Here is a 17293-nt window from a genome sequence, read left to right as displayed (position 1 = left end):
CCCATTAGATAGAAAACCTGAAGGCCTTCAAAGAAGAGAAATCAAAGCTAGCAAATGCAGATCAGTTTTATCTTCTCCTCCTTCAGATTCCCAGGTAAGGATGTTGGTCATGAACTTCAGCCCAATCTTTTTCTTGGTTTACCTCTGGGAAGTTTAATTCTCTTTATAGGAGCCTCACAGACCAACACTGATGGGTATAACTACTGGATTCCCTTTTCCACCTTAGAGCTGTCCCTTTCCCTGTTAGCCTTAGATGGAGGGCTATTCCTGCTCCAGCACCTCCTCTCCCTCTGAAGTAGCAGAAGCTGATCCAGACCCAAGGTCAGATCTGCCCTAGGAGGTTCCATAACTTACTGAAAGGCAGTGCTAAATGCAGTGCCAAGAAGGAGGAGCCCACCTCTCACATGGTGGTCAGTCTTCTCTTTGCTGATCCCAGTGTGTCAGCAGAACCTACATCCCCACTGGCCCTCAGGACGAGAGGCAGCCTTTGCCTCCCTCCACAAGCCACAGACACTGGTTTGATGTGGATGTGGTGGGCAGCAATGCTGTGGGCTGGCATGGACTTACTGGTGGTGTGGGAAGAGGGCTGCTGTGGTGGCCAAGATCCCAGTTCCTTTACACTGTGAATCAATCTCCATCCTCAGTTATCAGCTGCGCATTGAGTGTATGCTGATCTGTGAAGAGACCACCGTCGTGCTGGACATGATTCAGCCCAAAGCTGAAGCCATCCGGAGAGCCTGCGAAGGTAAGTGACCTGAGCTTATTTCTGTATCTGATTTATGACAGGAAGCTTTAATTAATCCCCACCCAAACTCCCTTGGAACACTGCGCTGTTAACCCTAAAACTCCCCTGGAACTCTGCAATATTACTACTCAATCCCCAAAGAACTCCCCTGTGGTCCATTCAGTGGTTTCACTGCAGTACATGAGGTGCAGCTGTAGGTATCTCCAGTGATGGTCAAGGCCATTAACAGAACCAAAGATCATTTTCCCTCACCCTCAGCCCTCTTTTTCTGCAGCAGATGTATTCCTCTGAAACAATGGTGAAGCACTGGAAACTCATCAGCCCTTTCAAAGGAGCCGAATTTAGACAGCAGAGCTGGCCCCATTGCAGCTAATTCATCCATCCAGCATTATTTGCCAAGTTAAGACCTTCATACAGCAATTTTCTCTGCTGCCAGAAAAGTTCACCCCAAACATCCCCCAGAAAGTAGTGGTGCTTTAATATTTCCCTACAAATGGAACCAGAAGAATAAGCTTGTTATTTTGAGTTATAAAACTGCTGATGCTCAAATTTGGTGAGTACACGGAGAGATTAGGCAATAGGTTTTGGCTTCCTATGGCAGAAACCTCTGGTCCCACTCCACTGAGAGCAGGATGCTCTTCTTGGCACTAAGTGTTACCTGTCCTACGGAGCTGGTTCCCCCAGCTCCTGCTGTAGGTTTCTCCAGCTGGCATTACAGCTGCTTGCTGGGATAAATTGAAGCTCTCCCAAAAGGTGTCTTCCCAGCAGGCCAGTTGTCCTTTTGGAGCTGTTCTTGACTCAAAGCTGAGTGCTTCAGAAAGCACACCACTGCAGCACCCTGTCGTAAGAGCGAGGACAGGGACTCTACCCTTCATGCCCAGATGATAATCACCTCCACCATGCAAGACCAAAAACAGGGTGAGAGTGTCTGGTTTTAGCAGCTCGCAGATAATCACGGGGCTGTCAGAACTGGCTTTACTGCACAGCTGAATGAAGTTGGCATGATTAAATTTGCAGCCCAGTTACCCTCACCCACACTGGGGCACTTCCAAGGAAGGTGGTGAGTTGAAGCCTATAAGCGAGGAGGGTCCAACTCCAGGTTATTTGCTGTTAGGAATGAGAGACCAGATTGAAGACAGAAACATAAGTCAACAGATGCTTGTACAACTTGTGGAATTGAATCTATTTAAACCATTTTCTCTGCAGGTTATGCCATTGGGCTGCAAAGCTGAAATAGCAGATTTGATTTGGTGGAATTCAGAATCCCAATTTCAGTGTAGGAAACGTTCTGGTGTAACAGAGGCTTTTACTTAAAAGTCCTTTATGTTTTTCAGATCTTCTGACCAGTCATCGCCTACCGCTCTTTTGTCAACTGATTCTCAAAGTTGGAAACTTCCTGAACTATGTAAGGGCTTCTTTTGTCTTGCCCTCGCCCATTACAGTCTGTGATTGATCTCCTTTAGGGTTGTAATTTGGGTGGACACGAGTTACAAGTGCTTTCTTTCTCTCTTGTAGGGAAGTCACACAGGCGATGCCGATGGGTTTAAGATCAGCACTTTGCTCAAACTAACAGAAACCAAAGCAAACCAGACCCGCATCACGCTGCTCCACCACATTCTAGAGGTACCACTGCCAAGTCCTGCACAATAGGGAAGAGGGAGAGTTTTATTATGGATGAACCATTTCTCCTACTCTACTTCCAGTTAATGCCACATGCTCATACTCATACCCTCCCCGGCTACCCACAGAGTGTCACAAGTCAGGAGTGTTTGAATCACTTTGGCTGGGGGAGGTTGCTTGTTGTCACTACTCAGGAATCTGCTTATTTTAAGACTTGCTCTGCTTCCCTCCATAATCTTTCCCTACAATGTCTGGAACTTCCTTTTTCATATTTGTGCAATCTGCACATCAGCAGCTGCAAACCACAGAGCATGTGGCTACCAAAGCTGTCCTGGCTGCTCTGTACCCATTCAGCCTTTCTGCCTTTCCATGGCCTCTCCCTTTTCCACCAGATTATGCTCAAGCTTTTCATGCTATTTCCTAAGCCCCTGTGGCTTTCTTACTCCCTGCAATGCTGTTTTTACCTTTTTTCTGAATGCTCTGCTCTGCCACTTTCATTCATCAAGGTCCCTCTGTTCTGGTTATGCATGTTCAAGCACCACTTTAGCTGGCAGTAGCAAGGACAGCTGAGAAAGTAAAGAATGCAAATAAGATTCAAGGCCTTTTAGTACCCTCCTGAGACTGTAGGAAGTGTCAGACTGCATCAAAGTCCTGCCTCCTCCCATCCTCAAGAGTAGGTGTCTCAAAAAAGGGCAAAAGAAGAGCTTAGCTTTGCTTTGAACTATGAGTATTTCTCAGGGTTCAGTGCTCTTGTATGTTTTTATAGCCCAGAGAGATGCTTTTCCTCTCCAAATGTGCAAACTACAGACAGCTGGGCAGCAGCAGGTCATGGCACAGTCATCCTTCCTGGACACTTCTGGCCATGTTTCTTCCCCCCGCTTCCCCTCAGCTCCTGCCACACAGCAAATAACTCTTCTTTCTCTCTTCCTCTTCAGGAAGTAGAAAACAGCCACAAGGACCTACTGGAACTGCCAAAGGATCTTGAATATGTTTCAAAAGCAGCAGGGTAAAATTGTGTGTCACTTCCTTTGAATTAAAAACAAAAATAAATTGCATGAACATCAACAATATACCAGAAATTAGGACACACACAGCTGGCATAGCATATTAGCAAGATGGCATCTTATATAGTTTGAACCAAAAGATTTGGTTGATGAATGTTGAAAGCCCTTTAATATATAATAATTCTACTACAGCTGGCAACACTTAGGGCTCAAATTTGCAGAGCATTCAGTTAAATCTGCCTTCCAGACCCTTCCAAAATATGCACTGCCTTTGTGGTGGCAGGAGCTTGTGAAGGCCAGCTACCCAGAAGCATTTCTAAAGTGCCTTTGGCCAGGGAAAGTGAGCTAGTGCTGAGCACTCCAGGTGGATAACAGTGTTGTGAACAGGTGGACTTTTTTTGGCCTTCATCTATCCAGTACACAAAGTTATAGGTAGACCTGGCAACCTTTCCATAAGGTCTGTGGAAGGAAGCTGTTTTCTGCGAGCTTGGACTGTACAGAGAGTTCAGAGCTCAGGTTTCAGTTCAGTGAAGTGGTGGGAAGCAGAGGGACATCCAAACCATGAGCTCAGACTTGCCCACTTTTTGGTCAGCACAAGATGCTGGAGTGTCAACTAACGGTGGGGTTCTGTATGATTTCAGAATTAATCTTGATATTATACGCACGGAGTCCGGTACCAATTTAAAGAAGTTGCTGGAGCTTCAGCGGAAAGTCTTATCATCAAATGATGATGTGAAACAACAGTACGAGAAGCCAATCCAGGTCAGTAATGGAGGTCTCCCTCATTATACACTCAGAACCTGTGCGTGGTACATTTGCAGCTGAGGAGGCTCATGAGAGGAGGGAAAATATTGCCACAAGACATGCTCTCAGATTTGGAAGTAGGCTGCAATGCCACACAAACCATTGCTGGGCATTTGCTAGCTCCACCCCAAAACTACATACCTTTGGTTAGGCCATTTCTTGAGGTGCATGCCCCAGCTGTTCTGTCCATGCTTTTGTGTAACTCCTCACTTTAAGTGAAGATGTTCACCTGCTATGGGGATCACCAGAGTAAAGCCCTTTGCTCAGGATTAAGCTCTGCATAGAGCTTTCCATGTCTTGCTCAGGCCACCCCTTTAAACTGGCACAGGATGGTTGCCAGGAGCAAAGATCATCTGCAAATCTTCATTTCTTCCTACCTGTTTCCAACAAGCTCTGCTGCAGTTAAAAGCCAGGACCCAGAGTCCTGCTCCAAGCTCTTACATCCTTTCTCTGTAATAGCACTTCACTCCTTGTCCTCTGGATGGTGTTTTACTGTGTGTATTTAATGCATTTCAGGATAGCATCGATGCCTCCAAAAAGCTGGAAGAAGAATTTGAAACCATTGAAAGGAAGAGAGAAGAACTTGCAAATTATCTCTGTGAAGACCCAAGCAAGTTGTCCTTAGAGGACATATTTAGCATCATGAAGACCTTCAGAGATCTCTTCATCCGAGCTCTGAAGGTTGGAATGATGCTGAGCATCCCTAGTACTGGCACATCCTCCACTCCAATAGGCAGGAATGAGATGGGCTCTGGAATCTGGTGGGGGGAAGATGCTGGTTATGGGCTCCTCCTTTTGGCACTTGGCATGAGGCACCCAGTGAAGCGCTGTCTTAACCCTTCTCCACTGCATCCTCGTGCAGGGGTGGTGCTCCTGACCTGGCCCCTCTCACCTTCTTGGCAAGACTGCCCTTATTCCCAATGCCTGTTATATTTATTGCACAGGATAAGGCCAGAATTTTTCTTACTTCATCTACAGATCTTCTTTCTCTTCATCAGCTTCTAGCAGACATTTAGCCAACCTTCTCATGCCCCTGTTACCTCACTGCAGGAAAACAAGGACAGAAAGGAGCAAGCTGCCAAAGCAGAGAAGAGGAAAAAACAGCTGGAAGAGGAAGAGGGGAAGAGACAAAAGGGAGAAAATGGAAAAGTCAGTGAGTGTCTGAAATGGCTTCAAAAAAGAGATATGGAGCCAAAGGAGCTCTTTGCTGGTCCTGTTTTAATGGACCAGTAGTGGCAATTTATTTTGTGGGTTTCCAGGTGCCAGCTGACTAAAGGCTTTTAGGTGTCTTAGAGCCATAGCTAAGAATTGACTTTCCACAGTTGCAGCTGGGCAGAGAAGTTAATTTTAGGTTTGCTGACTGAACAGCGGAGGAAAAAAAACCACCACAAATTAAAACATTTCAGTTAACTTTTTCAGTTTCTAAACATAACTTTTGAATACCAAATCTAACAAGAAATTTGTCTTCTCCTCCAAAATCCTTGTACACACTTGAATAATTTCTCTTTATCACAAACTACGGATGTCCCAAACTTATAACTTTCATCTCTGGATGAAAGCAAAAGACTGCAAAATATGATTGGAAGAAGCTGAGAGGATAGAAAAATCAAAAGTATTTTCCCTCCAAAAAAAAAGTCCCCCACCAACATGGATAAGAAACAGGGCATATTTCAAGGTCGTAGCACAACAACAGCAGAGCTGGTACCACTGGTGCCAGCCTGTAGCACTGAAACTTTGGAGTAAATGCCTTTTCTTCAGCTAATACGCACTGTTGTGGGGTCACAGAGCATGAGCTGCTCCCTGGCCTGATATTGGTGCCTCGCTCTTGCCCAGTGGTTGCTTGTACTGGGACAGCAGTACCCACCCCATGGGCAGATTTAACACTCATCTCTCTCTCTCTCTCTCTCTCTCCCAGTTAAGAAGGGTTTGGGGAAGCAGGACGAGGTATGTGTCATCGATGCACTGCTGGCCGACATCAGGAAAGGGTTCACGCTGAGAAAGACAAAGAACAGGCACGAGTCGGATGCAATTCCTAAACCCTTGTCTGAGGAGAGCCCAGAGGAAAGCCAGTCTGGTAAGGGCACAGACCTGACTGTACTGCTGCTATTCATTCCCATCTGCCTCTGAGCCTGAGCCAAGCACGCACCAGCAAGAAGCCTCTGCGTTTGCGTTTGGGGCATTTTATTTAAGAAAGCTTAGCAGCCAGTGCTGAGAAGAGGAGCAGAGAGCCTTGAGCTGTTGCCAGACAGATCTGTTCCAGTATTAGCAGGAAGTTGGAGCAGTATGGCCTTGCACTTGTGCTGATAAACCCTCTGAGATACTTGACCCACGTGTCAGCCACAGCACCATGTTGATGGGGCACTGGTGTTATCCCCGCACAAGTCCCCTCAGTGCTGTTGAGTCTCAGTAGCACAGTGTGTCACTGCCTTGGAGTCTGCTGCACCCCATCTTAGTCTATGCTTGGGAATCTGAAGAAGCCCTTAAGAAAAGATTAGAAACCCTATTTGCAGAAGCACCCAAGTTCTTCAGGTGCTTGTGAGGAGACAGCCTGTGGGTTTAGCTTTTTCTTTGGTCTCTTGACCTCAATGTTAGTGCACACTAGGTCCAAGGACATTGGTCTACCATAGAGCCCATCGCTTTCCTAGACCTGTTCTGCAAGGGCAGGATTAGGCTGGGTAATGGGCAGCTCTGAAGTCCTCACACAGCCAAGCCAACAGTCCACCCTGGTTCAGGACCTTGCCGGTTCTCTCTTCCTACCACAGACCTTCAGGCCTCCTTGCAAGTCCAGGAGCTTCCATGGAAATCAGTCAGTTGGCAGCAAAACACACCTGCTGAAAACAAAGCAGGGGCTTTGCTGAGCTGGAGCCTTGTAGTCCAGCCAGGGTGACCATGTGGGTATAAGGCAGGGAGAGGTACAGGGAGTGTACCTCTAGTGCTGCCTCTGCATAGCTGCTTTAGGGTCAGTGCTCCCTCTGCAGGCAGCTGCTCACCTGTAACCTCTCCCAGTGGCAGAAGCATCTTGGTTGATCCCTGGTGCAACTCTGCAGCTGTGGCTGATTGCATGTTTTTTGTTTAAAGGAAAGAACATTAAGGATCCACAAGCAACAGGGAAGCAGATCAATGATGAGACCAAACAAAACAAGGATGGTCATCCCTCAGAAAGCACTCCCACCTCAGCCACTGCCTTGATTGAGATGGGCGGAAGTGTTACAGATGCTTCAGCTTCAAACCAGATGTTACCTAAAAACAATGCTGGAGGAAGTTTGCCGTTGGAGTCCCAGACCGAAAGCCCATCTGTGAGCTTGGTGGAAGCTGATGGGGCTGGTCAGCTCATACCTGGCACTGGGATGGAGCAGACAGACAACTGGGCAAGCCTCCAGCCGAGCACAAAGGGCAGCTCCCTTGCCTTCTCTTTGGCTGACACAGGCTCAAGGATAAGCTTTGTGAGCAGCGGTTCAGCCACTGCTCTGAGAGACCAGCTCAGCTGGACTAATGGGTCCCTCTCAGAAGGCCAGGACAAGGAATGCCCAGCTGATGGCTCAGAGAGCTACAGGCTGGCACAGGAGCCAGAACCCCAGCTGAGCAAGACCAGGACAGACCCCAGCAGCACTCAGTCTGCTCCCTACAATGAGGCTCATCAGGCAGAGTCAAAAGAGATGACAAAAGAAAATGAAGACCCCAGTACAGACTCGCTGTTGGACACCTCTCAGGAGAAGTCCTTCTCAGAGGAGCCAGCCACTGACTCCTCTTGTTCGGCAACACTTACCCCAGAGCAAACTCACACCGACAGGGAAAAGCAGAGGCCAGCTGGGAAACGGAAGAAGAAGAAGAGGCACAGCAAAAGCTACTCAGGTAGCCTATGTCATAAATAGCCTTTGGGGACTGACTTAAGTGTGGGAGCCCTCCTCATATATTTGTATATAGCTGTACCTCCCCACTTCAAGGCCCAATGCCATCTGCCTCTAGAGGCACACTGTTTCACAGAGCTTATTATTTTTTTAAACCTGAAAAACCCAAGCATAGTTCATTCGCGTGACATTTATAAGTAGTTTATAAACGGGTAATGATGAATCAATAATTAAAAAGCCCATTACACATACACAGTAAGGATGGCAATAAGCACATCTGTCAAGTGTGCTAAAGACAGCTACAAGGCATGGTTATGTGCAAACAAGAGCTCCATTAGGCTCCAGAGCAGTGATTAAGAGCAGTTAATACTCGGTACTTAATCAGTGATCACCCCCTCTGAACTACTTATAAACACATAAAGGCAGCAACATCAGTGCTGCCATGGGGTTGTTTGGTTTTTCCCCTGCTAAGCCTCCTTGAAAGAGCACTTTGCCTGACAGCCTGCCCCAGGGGTACTTTAGGTAGCTCCTAAACATCAGGCCCTCAAGCCATTACTGCAGGGTGAGGGGGAAAAGTCATTAAAAGTCATTAAAAAAGAGCATCTTGCTGATGCTTCTGCCCCTGAATTGGACTGCTCTGCTGGTGTCGGGAGAGGGCTCGGCTGCTGGAGCCACACGGGTCTCCACCTCACAGCAGAAGTCCACAGCCAGTCCAAAAACTGGGAAGAATGTCCCAATCCTTTAGACTCCACCGAGCTGAAGCCACCTTTGGGTGGCTGATTAATCCCAAATTAGAGATGACTCATAGGGAAGACATGTCGGTCTGTCAGCCTTTAGAAAGATACAATATACTGTCCAAAACCTGTTTTCTGCAAGATCCTGGGGTCAAACAAAGGGGCTGGAAAGTGGGAAAGTCTCTTTTTATCAACATTTAATGTTTTTCCTTCCAAGGAAAATGGAAGAGAAAGGAAAGGAGGGTTTGAGCATCCATTTCTGAGAAAGACAGCACGGGTTGAGCAGCGACCACAGAGGGACTTACCCTTTTAATGCAGCATGCCCCAAGGCTGTAGTTATTTACCTTTCTAATCCTGCCTCTTTCCCCTAGTTAAAAACAAACCACAAAAGAGAAGTGGTTTCCTAGGACAGTGGTTTCCAAACTTGCTCCCCAGGAGGCAGGAGCTGCAGCAATGGGAGCATCCCATGCTCCCAGACCTAGTGATGTTTTCCTGACACCTGAAATCAGTACTTCTAGCTTAAGAACTGACCCCATCCTGCAAAAGCTACAGGGTTCCCTGGGCATCCAGGGATGGCATCAGAGGGGTTGGAACCAGATGACCTTTAAGGTCCCTCGCAACACAAACCATTCAATGATTCTGTGTTCCTAAGAACGTCTCTGCTATTAGACAGCGTTTTCATCATCAAAAGTTCCCTGTTGTTACCTTTGCCTTGCCATGATCAGATATATTTAGTGTCTCTCTTTTGTTTAAAAGCAGAGGTTGAGAGTGATACTGGAGATAATAAAACAAAAAAAGGTTGTGTGACACAATGAGGTATGTAAACTCACAAAGGTGTTTTTGTGTGAACTAACCACAGCATTGGGACTTCACAGACCTAATCAGTATTCAGCATATCAGCTAAGCTTTTTGTCTTTGTATCTAATCACAAATACATGTGAAATAAATTTGCTACTCTGATTTTTACTCTCCAGGGTGTTGATCTTGCATTGAGTGGAGTCAGTGCTGACCTCCCTTCAACACAAGATCACAGCCCCCATGTTCATCCTCTGTGTCAGCAGCAGCCTTTCCCTGCGAATAATTAAAAGTCTAGAATAATTATTCTAACCAAATAATCAAACTTCACATGATGAACAAAGTCCTTGCTTTGATCCCATTATTTTCTCAAAAACTGTAAAAATGCAATTTCAGTACCTACCTCCAGCAAAGAATGGTTGGTTTGCTTGTGGGTAACACCATTTAAATATGGGTTTCTGGAAAAGGGGATAAAACACTGGACTCAGGAACAAGTACTTTTTGGGGCAAGATACCAGCTCCCACTCAAAGCTAAATTCGACTCCAGAGTTGCACAAAAGTTCCCTGCATCCTCCACTGATGCTGGCAACATATGGTTGCCCCTCAAAAGCAGTTTCAGGATGAGACTCTCCTTTGCAAAACTTTGTCTGTTTTTACAGCAAGTGGAAAGAAAAGCAAGAAAAAGAAACAACCAAAACACCCACTGTACTGAAATTGCATAGTTACGCATTGCCCTTTCCGTGCTGATGAGCATCTCTTATGAACTAAATCAATATTGTCAAATTGCTCTTTGTCTCATTTCCTCAAAGGAATGTATTTATTCTCCAGCATGCCCAGTTCCCTGGGGCTGGGAGCCCAGACGGGAGCCCTGCTCCCACACAGCCCATCAGCCCCAGCCCCTGGGATGGCAGAACAGAGGAATCTGTGCAGGATTTCCCCACAGGACTGCTTTTGTTCCTGCACCTGGATTATCATTTCTAGCAGAAGAAAATGGGATACGTGTTGGGTAGTTACAGCCCTGACTACTCCTGCCCTCCTCTCGGCCCTTTCTGTGCAGTACCACAGGATCACATTAAGTGGAAGTAGCTCTGTGGGTTTAAAAATCCTAAGGAAGATTTACTGCAGGAGCAGAAAATAGTAGCAGTGAAGCATAGGTGGGAAGTACATCAGAACCAGTGGTCGTGCTGCACTGGGAGGGCAGCTGGAACTGTGAGTTAAGCTTATTAATACATATTATAATGAATATATTATATGTATTAATACATAATACAAATTATGTATCTTTTCAAGCTCTGGGGTTCCAGCATGCAGGCTTAAAAATGTAGTCTTTGAAAAATTAAAAAAAAAAAAGAAAAATAAGAAAAAAATACAGAGAGCTTTGCTTTGTCCTTAAGAAGACATAGGAATGCAACACAGAGGAAGGCTTGGACAAACAGTGCCTTTATGAAGTGGCCAAGTGAGGCAGGAGTTTCAATGCATCCTTGGAATGCAGCGCCTGGCATCACACCAGGAGCATCTACATGGGCTTCAGTTCCAAGAGGGCAGAGATGAGCTGCACCTTGAAATCTACAATTCTCTTTTTCCACTCCTATCTTTATGTCATACAGCAAGGTCAGCAGGAAAAAAAAAAAGTTTGCTTCTCTTTGTCTCCCACCACAGTGCTTCCTCTCCCAAATGCAGATCAGGTCCATCCCTCTTCATTTGACAGACTTAGCAAGCCTAGAGTGCTCCCATTCAATCTTTTTAACTAGGATGTTCCACCTGATTTTTTTTTATTTTATTCTATGTTTTGGCCCAAGCACACATGATCTGTTCAGGTCACCACTAGTTCTCTTTTGGTACAGGATATTGCAGATATTGAGTTCTGGCCTCACTTTGACTATATCTTGTTATGCAGAAATTTCTGTGGTAATGTTGATGTTCCTTAAATGTCAGCTTTTTCACTCAAAGATTAGTATCCCACATTATCTTCATATTCCTGAAAGAAATGGTTTAGTTGGTTTTCCTCTGAAATCAGTGTACAGGTGGGTATACTGTGTGTGAACACTGGTAACATCTGAACTCATTTCCAACCAAATTCAGAAAGAGCTGGAAGAAGGACCATTTAACAAAGGTGATAGTCAAACAGAAGAGGGACTGCAACAATGCCTGAACTCAGGAGAGTTACTCTTTAAGTTTCCTTGCCTTAGACTCTAGAGAATTCCTACCGACAAATTGTCTGTTTGTGCAGCTTCCCTATTCCTCTCTTCCCATCTGTATGTTACTTGGAAAAGTTAGGAGAAAGAAAAGCCTTGAAAACACAAGTCCGTAAGCAACTGGGCTTTGGCAATTTCCCTGCTCACAAATCTACTTGATTTATTCCCTAGAAAATAAAAGAAAAACCAAACCGTGAGCACAGGCCAGCACTCAGAGACCGCAGCTTGGTGAGGAGGGAGGGAAGGGGCAGAAGGGCAGCTATGACATGCACATGGCACAGCAGCACATCAACCCTTGCAAAGAGACAGAAGTGTTTGACAGTCAAGGTTTTTCTTTAATTCTAGAGGAACAAATGCTTCACCTCCCCTTCTGCAGACCCGGTATTGTCTGTGGGTAGTTTTTAAATGGACCACGAGAATGTCGTCGAGCTAATGCTCATCCTCCTGTTTGGCCTTTGCCTCCATGTCTGCCATTAGAAATGGTATTTGGTTTGGTTATGGAGTAAGACAGGCTCTTAAAAGTGTCAGTGTGCTGCCCCAGCCTTCTGACAGTCCTGCTAAATCCTCTGGATTTAGTAAGTTCAGCGATTTAATATCTAGAAAGATATATGTTGTTGGACTGAACTAGCACCCAGCTTAAAAGCAAAGTTGCCCAAACTCTTGAGCATTAGGATTGGTTCTGGAAACATGAGGTTTTTATTAAATACATAAAACTCTACCTGTTTTTAGGTTATCTGAAGAACAGATGAAACTGGTTTCCCTAGTAGTGCCCCATTAGATACACATGCATGCATGCAAAAACACACTTCTGTTCATAGTTCCAAATAATTTGCATTTCCCCCTCCTCCTGCAGGTCTCCCAGCAAGGCAGAAGGTATAAGAGGGACCAAGTGAACCACTCTCATGTCCCTGGAGTGCTACCAGCTTGTCAGAAATGAGGTTCAGCATCGACGAAATGCCACCATGGACACCTTCTGCCCCACCTAGATGCACCACTTCTCCTCCTGCAGCCTTTCCCTCCCCTCCCGAGGACCTAAAGAGCCTCCTCAGAGACTTTGGACCCCTGAGCCCATGCCTTACACCAGGCATCTGGGAAATGGGGGACAGTTCTGCACATGGCAGCAGTGAAAGGGTCAGACCTGTCATCCACCATCCTCGAAGCCAAGCCTTTCAACCTGCTCTTAGGCCAAACTCTTCTTGAAATGACAGCTGAGTGTGGCCTAAGAATGGGCTGCAATGTTTAGCCCTCAGAGAAACGTTAAAAATAGCAGTGCCTCAACTAAATTAAGACTATAAATTAAGCAGTGGCTGTACCACCACAGGTGGAAGTGTGTTAACTCCCTCCTCTCATCGCCCACTGATGATTTATATTGGATCAGGTCCAAGACCCAGATCAGACAAATGTATTTTTACTCTCAGTCAGTTAAAGCAAGGGTAATCAGTTACAGGGAGAAAAAAAACATAAAAGAAAAAAGATATATTTTAGTAGGCATATGGCCATATAAAGTGTCTGGTTCCTACATGATGCTTATGTGCAATTAAGTTGAAGCACGTCAGTAGTCTTAAGTAGTCTTGTCACACACACTGATGTGTCCATCAACTTTTGAAGAACCAGAGGCCTAGTTTCTCTTATTAAAGCAACAGGAAAATGTTTTCCAGAGTGCTCTACCAGATACATTTTCAGCTTATCCCTTAGTAAATCTCTGGGTTTGGCTTCTGTTGTCAGCTGCTTGCACTCAAGAGTCTATGTCCAAATTGCAGAACGTTTTGAGTCATGTTACTTTGGCTTTAAAACTGGGACTGTGCAGTATTGTGTTTTCAAAATACAGAGCTTTATTTCTCAAGTTTTGTAATAACACTGTATCATAGTTTTGTACATATCTGTCCATTTTAAATGATCTATGTTTGTTGAACTATAGTGTGATACTGTGCTGAAACATGAATCAAGTGGAAGAGCTCGGTACATTTCAGAACTATTCTTTTATATTGCAACTCACTGTGGCTAAACTAACGTGCAGGCTTTGCTCAATAGGACTTGTAATGTCCTTGTAATGCTGGAAACTTAGAAATGAAACCAAGAATTAAATGACTGATTTGCTTTAACGAAAGCATCGCTATGAACATATTGAGAATTCGTCAACAAAAGCAGAGATGAATCGGGAACAGACACATGGGCAGATTCAGTGTAGGAGACCCTGCAGAGCAGCACAGCCCCATTGCAGCAGAAACCCCACTCCTGCTGGCAGAAACAGGCATACCCCCACCATTCCCTGCAGAACCATGTCACTCACTCCAGGTTTGACTTGCAGGACTGTCTCCATCACATTTACAGGTTTCCCCTTTTTTCCCCCCTCTTTTCCAGTCTCGGAGCACATCACCCAAGCATCATCCTTTTGCTCTTCAATCTAGCTCCTCTGCTCTCAGACTAGACCCCAGGCTACAAAAATCTGAGTATGAAATGCATTTTCCCAGCAGCTTTGCAACCTCCAGGTTTCCAGCAAGAGCCTGCAGCCCAGGCTAGCAGTGCACAGCCAGCTTCCTCCTCACCACCCCACTGGTTTATCAACAGGAACAACATCATTTGGAGATACAGGACTCGGGAACAAACAGGTTTTTGTGTAACAAACAGGTTTCTTAGTCTATGTAACAACAAAGGTTTTCTGTGTTACCTAGGGAACCTTGCCTGCTGATGGACCCACAAGCTGCTTGCTTCAGATGCTGCAGCATGTGTCTATTTCTCCACCTGGATCTCTCAGCTTCCCCCACCCCTTTCCACCCAGAGAGAGCTACTCATTTCCACAGCCAGAGTTTTTATTGCTCTGTGTTCTTACCTTGGCCTTCAAAGAGAGACTGTTTGGCATTATTTTCCCACTGCCTTTAAGAGTTTACAGAGAAATGGGTAATTTTGAGCCACTGGAGGCTCTTTGTTCAACAGTCATCTGTGAAAACTATATTAAATTATCTATTCAGTAAGCAGACTCAAGCACAGTATTTATAATTTATTACTCCAGAGCAGCTCTGCTTCCATTTCAGTGGTTATTTAAGAAAAGCAGGGGAACAGAATCAGAGCAGGCCAAAGACTGATGCTCAACTGAGATGTGCAGTTTTACTCCATTTGTGAGCTTGAAATAAAGCTTATAACCCTGAAGATTTTTCAGTGGTTGCAAGGCCAAATTAATTGCCCATAAAAGAAAAAATCACTCATAGCCACTTTAACAGGACTGTGGTCATTTAAGCCAAGAGTGAATTTGGACCTCAAAAAAGAAGTCTTGTGGTATATTACAGCAACTGCACATGGACTCCAGTACGTAAACCAGGCTGTGACCACCACAAGCTTCTTGCTACCAAATAAATGCATATTCCTTAATTAAGCATTGGCTATGTGGTAAAATGAAAGTATGAGAGGAATCAGCAAAAGTCTTCCAAATATTTGACATCAAAAATGAGATATGTTTAATGAGATGGATTTTCAGTGTTAGTTTTTGGGGACTTTTGGTTGTTTGTTTGGTTTTTTTTATTTCAATATTGAAAATATTTCAAAGTTTAGAATAAAATAAGTACTTGATGAGTTTCCTTTCTCTGGTAGGGATGGAGAAGACCTGTGATTCACAAGAATTTGTACATCTAAGTCCTATATTTCCCACACAGGATACAGAACACCTAAGCATGTAGTTCTTCTATATACTTAGTAATAATTACCAATTGTTTTGCTCTTCTGCCAGCTCACTCAGTGCTCTCAGGTGGATCCCACCCGGCCCCATAGACTTGTGAGTGTCTAAGTGGTGCAGCAGGTCACTAACTACTTACTCCTGGATTGCAGGAGTCTGTTCTGCTCTCTGTCCCTGTCTACCTGATTGCCCTGAAGATAACCAGTCTTACTGTTAAAGACTGAGGCAAAGAAGGCATTGAGTACTTCAGCATTTTCCTCAGCCATGGTGACAGTGTTCCCCTCCACATCTTATAAAGGGTGGAGGTTTTCCTTGGCCCTCTCTTGTTGTTGATGTATTTATAAAAACACTTTTTTATTATTTTTCACAGCAGTAGCCAGATTGAGTTCTAGTTGAGCTTCTACCTTTCTAATTTCCTCTCTACATGACGTCACCATCTCTAGAAGTGTTTAAGAAAGGACTCAGTGTGACACTTAGTGCTATGGTTTAGCTGACACGGTGTTGGGTCAAAGGGTGGACTTAATGATCTTGGAGGTCTTCTCCAACCTTAATGATTCTGTGAAACAGAGACATATAAATGGAGCTATATCTAGTTCAGGAGCACCACCACAGCATTGCACTGTACTTAGAGCATGGCTGAATTCTCAAAGCTATGCCTGTATCTTTTGGGTTGAGCGTACCATTTAGTCCTCTCCTACATTCTGTAGAGCAGAGGGGGCTGAGAAACACTCTCTGTTCCAGTTAGAAAGAGAGAAGATAAATTTAAATAAAAGAAAAATGCATAAGTTTCATCAAAATTAACCAGTTTTCATTCTGTCTAAACATCAAGCCTGAATCTATGGCATCATATTGCTGTTATACACAGTGGTCAACCAAGTACAACATACAAATTTACCAATGCTAAACATTAGCACTGTACAAACCCTAGCTTGCTCTGTCTGTGTGGTAACAGTCATTGCCACAAAATATAGGTGAACGTGTTAGTCCACATAATGTATCTGAAAGCAAACACAGTCATGAAACAGCTCCATCACAAACCACATTTTGTTTGGTCACCTAACAATCAAGCTGTGGGCAGGATGTGATAAACAGCTTTCCCGTGTCTAGAAGCGTAACTACAGAGGGTTAAAAATGGGGCAGAGATAGTGACAGGACCTCTCTAGGTGTTTACAATTACTGCATAGTGACAATCTTGCAAAACAACCACATGATTTGCAGGATTTGCAATGGAAATTAGGACCATAGTACAGCAAAAGGTCTCCAAGTCCTTAGTTCAGAGTAGGTACCAGGCCTTAAATTAGCAGCGGAGATTTTGATCACTGGAAGTTATTCAACATATTCAGCACTGTGAGTAACTCACCCCTTCATCCATGCTGTGCTGGCACTTAATTCACATTAGGGACTCTCTAATGCTCACTTTGGTGCAGCATAAACAGCTCCTACAAGAACTGTGTGTGACAGTTCATACAGAGCCAGATGTCGGTAGGAATTAGCAGGAGCCCTGCACTTCCTTAATGGAGACTTTAAGCAGGCTCAGCTTGCATTACTCAAAGTCAGAAGACAAGAATCACTCTGTGGCAGTCAGCTCCTATCAAGTCAGTTTAGATACACACCCAGCCTGTCAAAGTAGGGATTTTTTTCTAGGATCAGCAGTCCTCACTGATGACACCTACATTACAGTTATGGTTGATTTGCCCCACTCTGGGCATGCAGAACTTGATGTGTTTGTTTAGTACTTATGCAGCTTCATCTGCTGTGAGTTTACTCATGAATTGGTGCCAATTAATTACCAAACCCATCAGTCAGAATAGATGGAGAAAGAGGAGAAGCAGAGGCAGCACATGCAAAAAGGGTAATAGATCTAACAAGTCTGGGTTCTTT

General features: G+C 44.8%; 1 protein-coding gene across 7 annotated transcripts in view; it reads left to right on the top strand.

Moving 5' to 3' along the window:
- INF2 (inverted formin, FH2 and WH2 domain containing) overlaps positions 1–13848 on the top strand; it is a 41877-nt gene extending 28029 nt beyond the window's left edge. For 5 of the 7 annotated variants that reach the window (XM_027638074.1, XM_027638073.1, XM_027638072.1 and 2 more), the window contains 12 exons: positions 9–94; positions 645–745; positions 2080–2150; positions 2261–2368; positions 3301–3371; positions 4011–4131; positions 4690–4854; positions 5224–5326; positions 6089–6247; positions 7252–8025; positions 9512–9571; positions 12599–13848. In XM_027638074.1, the coding sequence (XP_027493875.1) occupies positions 9–94; positions 645–745; positions 2080–2150; positions 2261–2368; positions 3301–3371; positions 4011–4131; positions 4690–4854; positions 5224–5326; positions 6089–6247; positions 7252–8025; positions 9512–9570 (1818 nt within the window). In that variant the 3' untranslated portion in view covers position 9571; positions 12599–13848. The remainder of the gene's footprint in view (positions 1–8; positions 95–644; positions 746–2079; positions 2151–2260; positions 2369–3300; positions 3372–4010; positions 4132–4689; positions 4855–5223; positions 5327–6088; positions 6248–7251; positions 8026–9511; positions 9572–12598) is intronic. The other 2 variants (XM_027638070.1, XM_027638071.1) reach the window with 2 other exon arrangements.
- The last annotated feature ends 3445 nt before the right edge of the window (positions 13849–17293 follow it).

Source organism: Corapipo altera, unplaced genomic scaffold, assembly GCF_003945725.1.
Source record: "Corapipo altera isolate COAL_440 unplaced genomic scaffold, ASM394572v1 23, whole genome shotgun sequence".
Classification (NCBI taxonomy): domain Eukaryota; kingdom Metazoa; phylum Chordata; class Aves; order Passeriformes; family Pipridae; genus Corapipo; species Corapipo altera.
The sequence above is the reverse complement of the archived record's forward strand: the minus strand, read 5'-3'. Positions and strand labels throughout refer to the sequence as shown.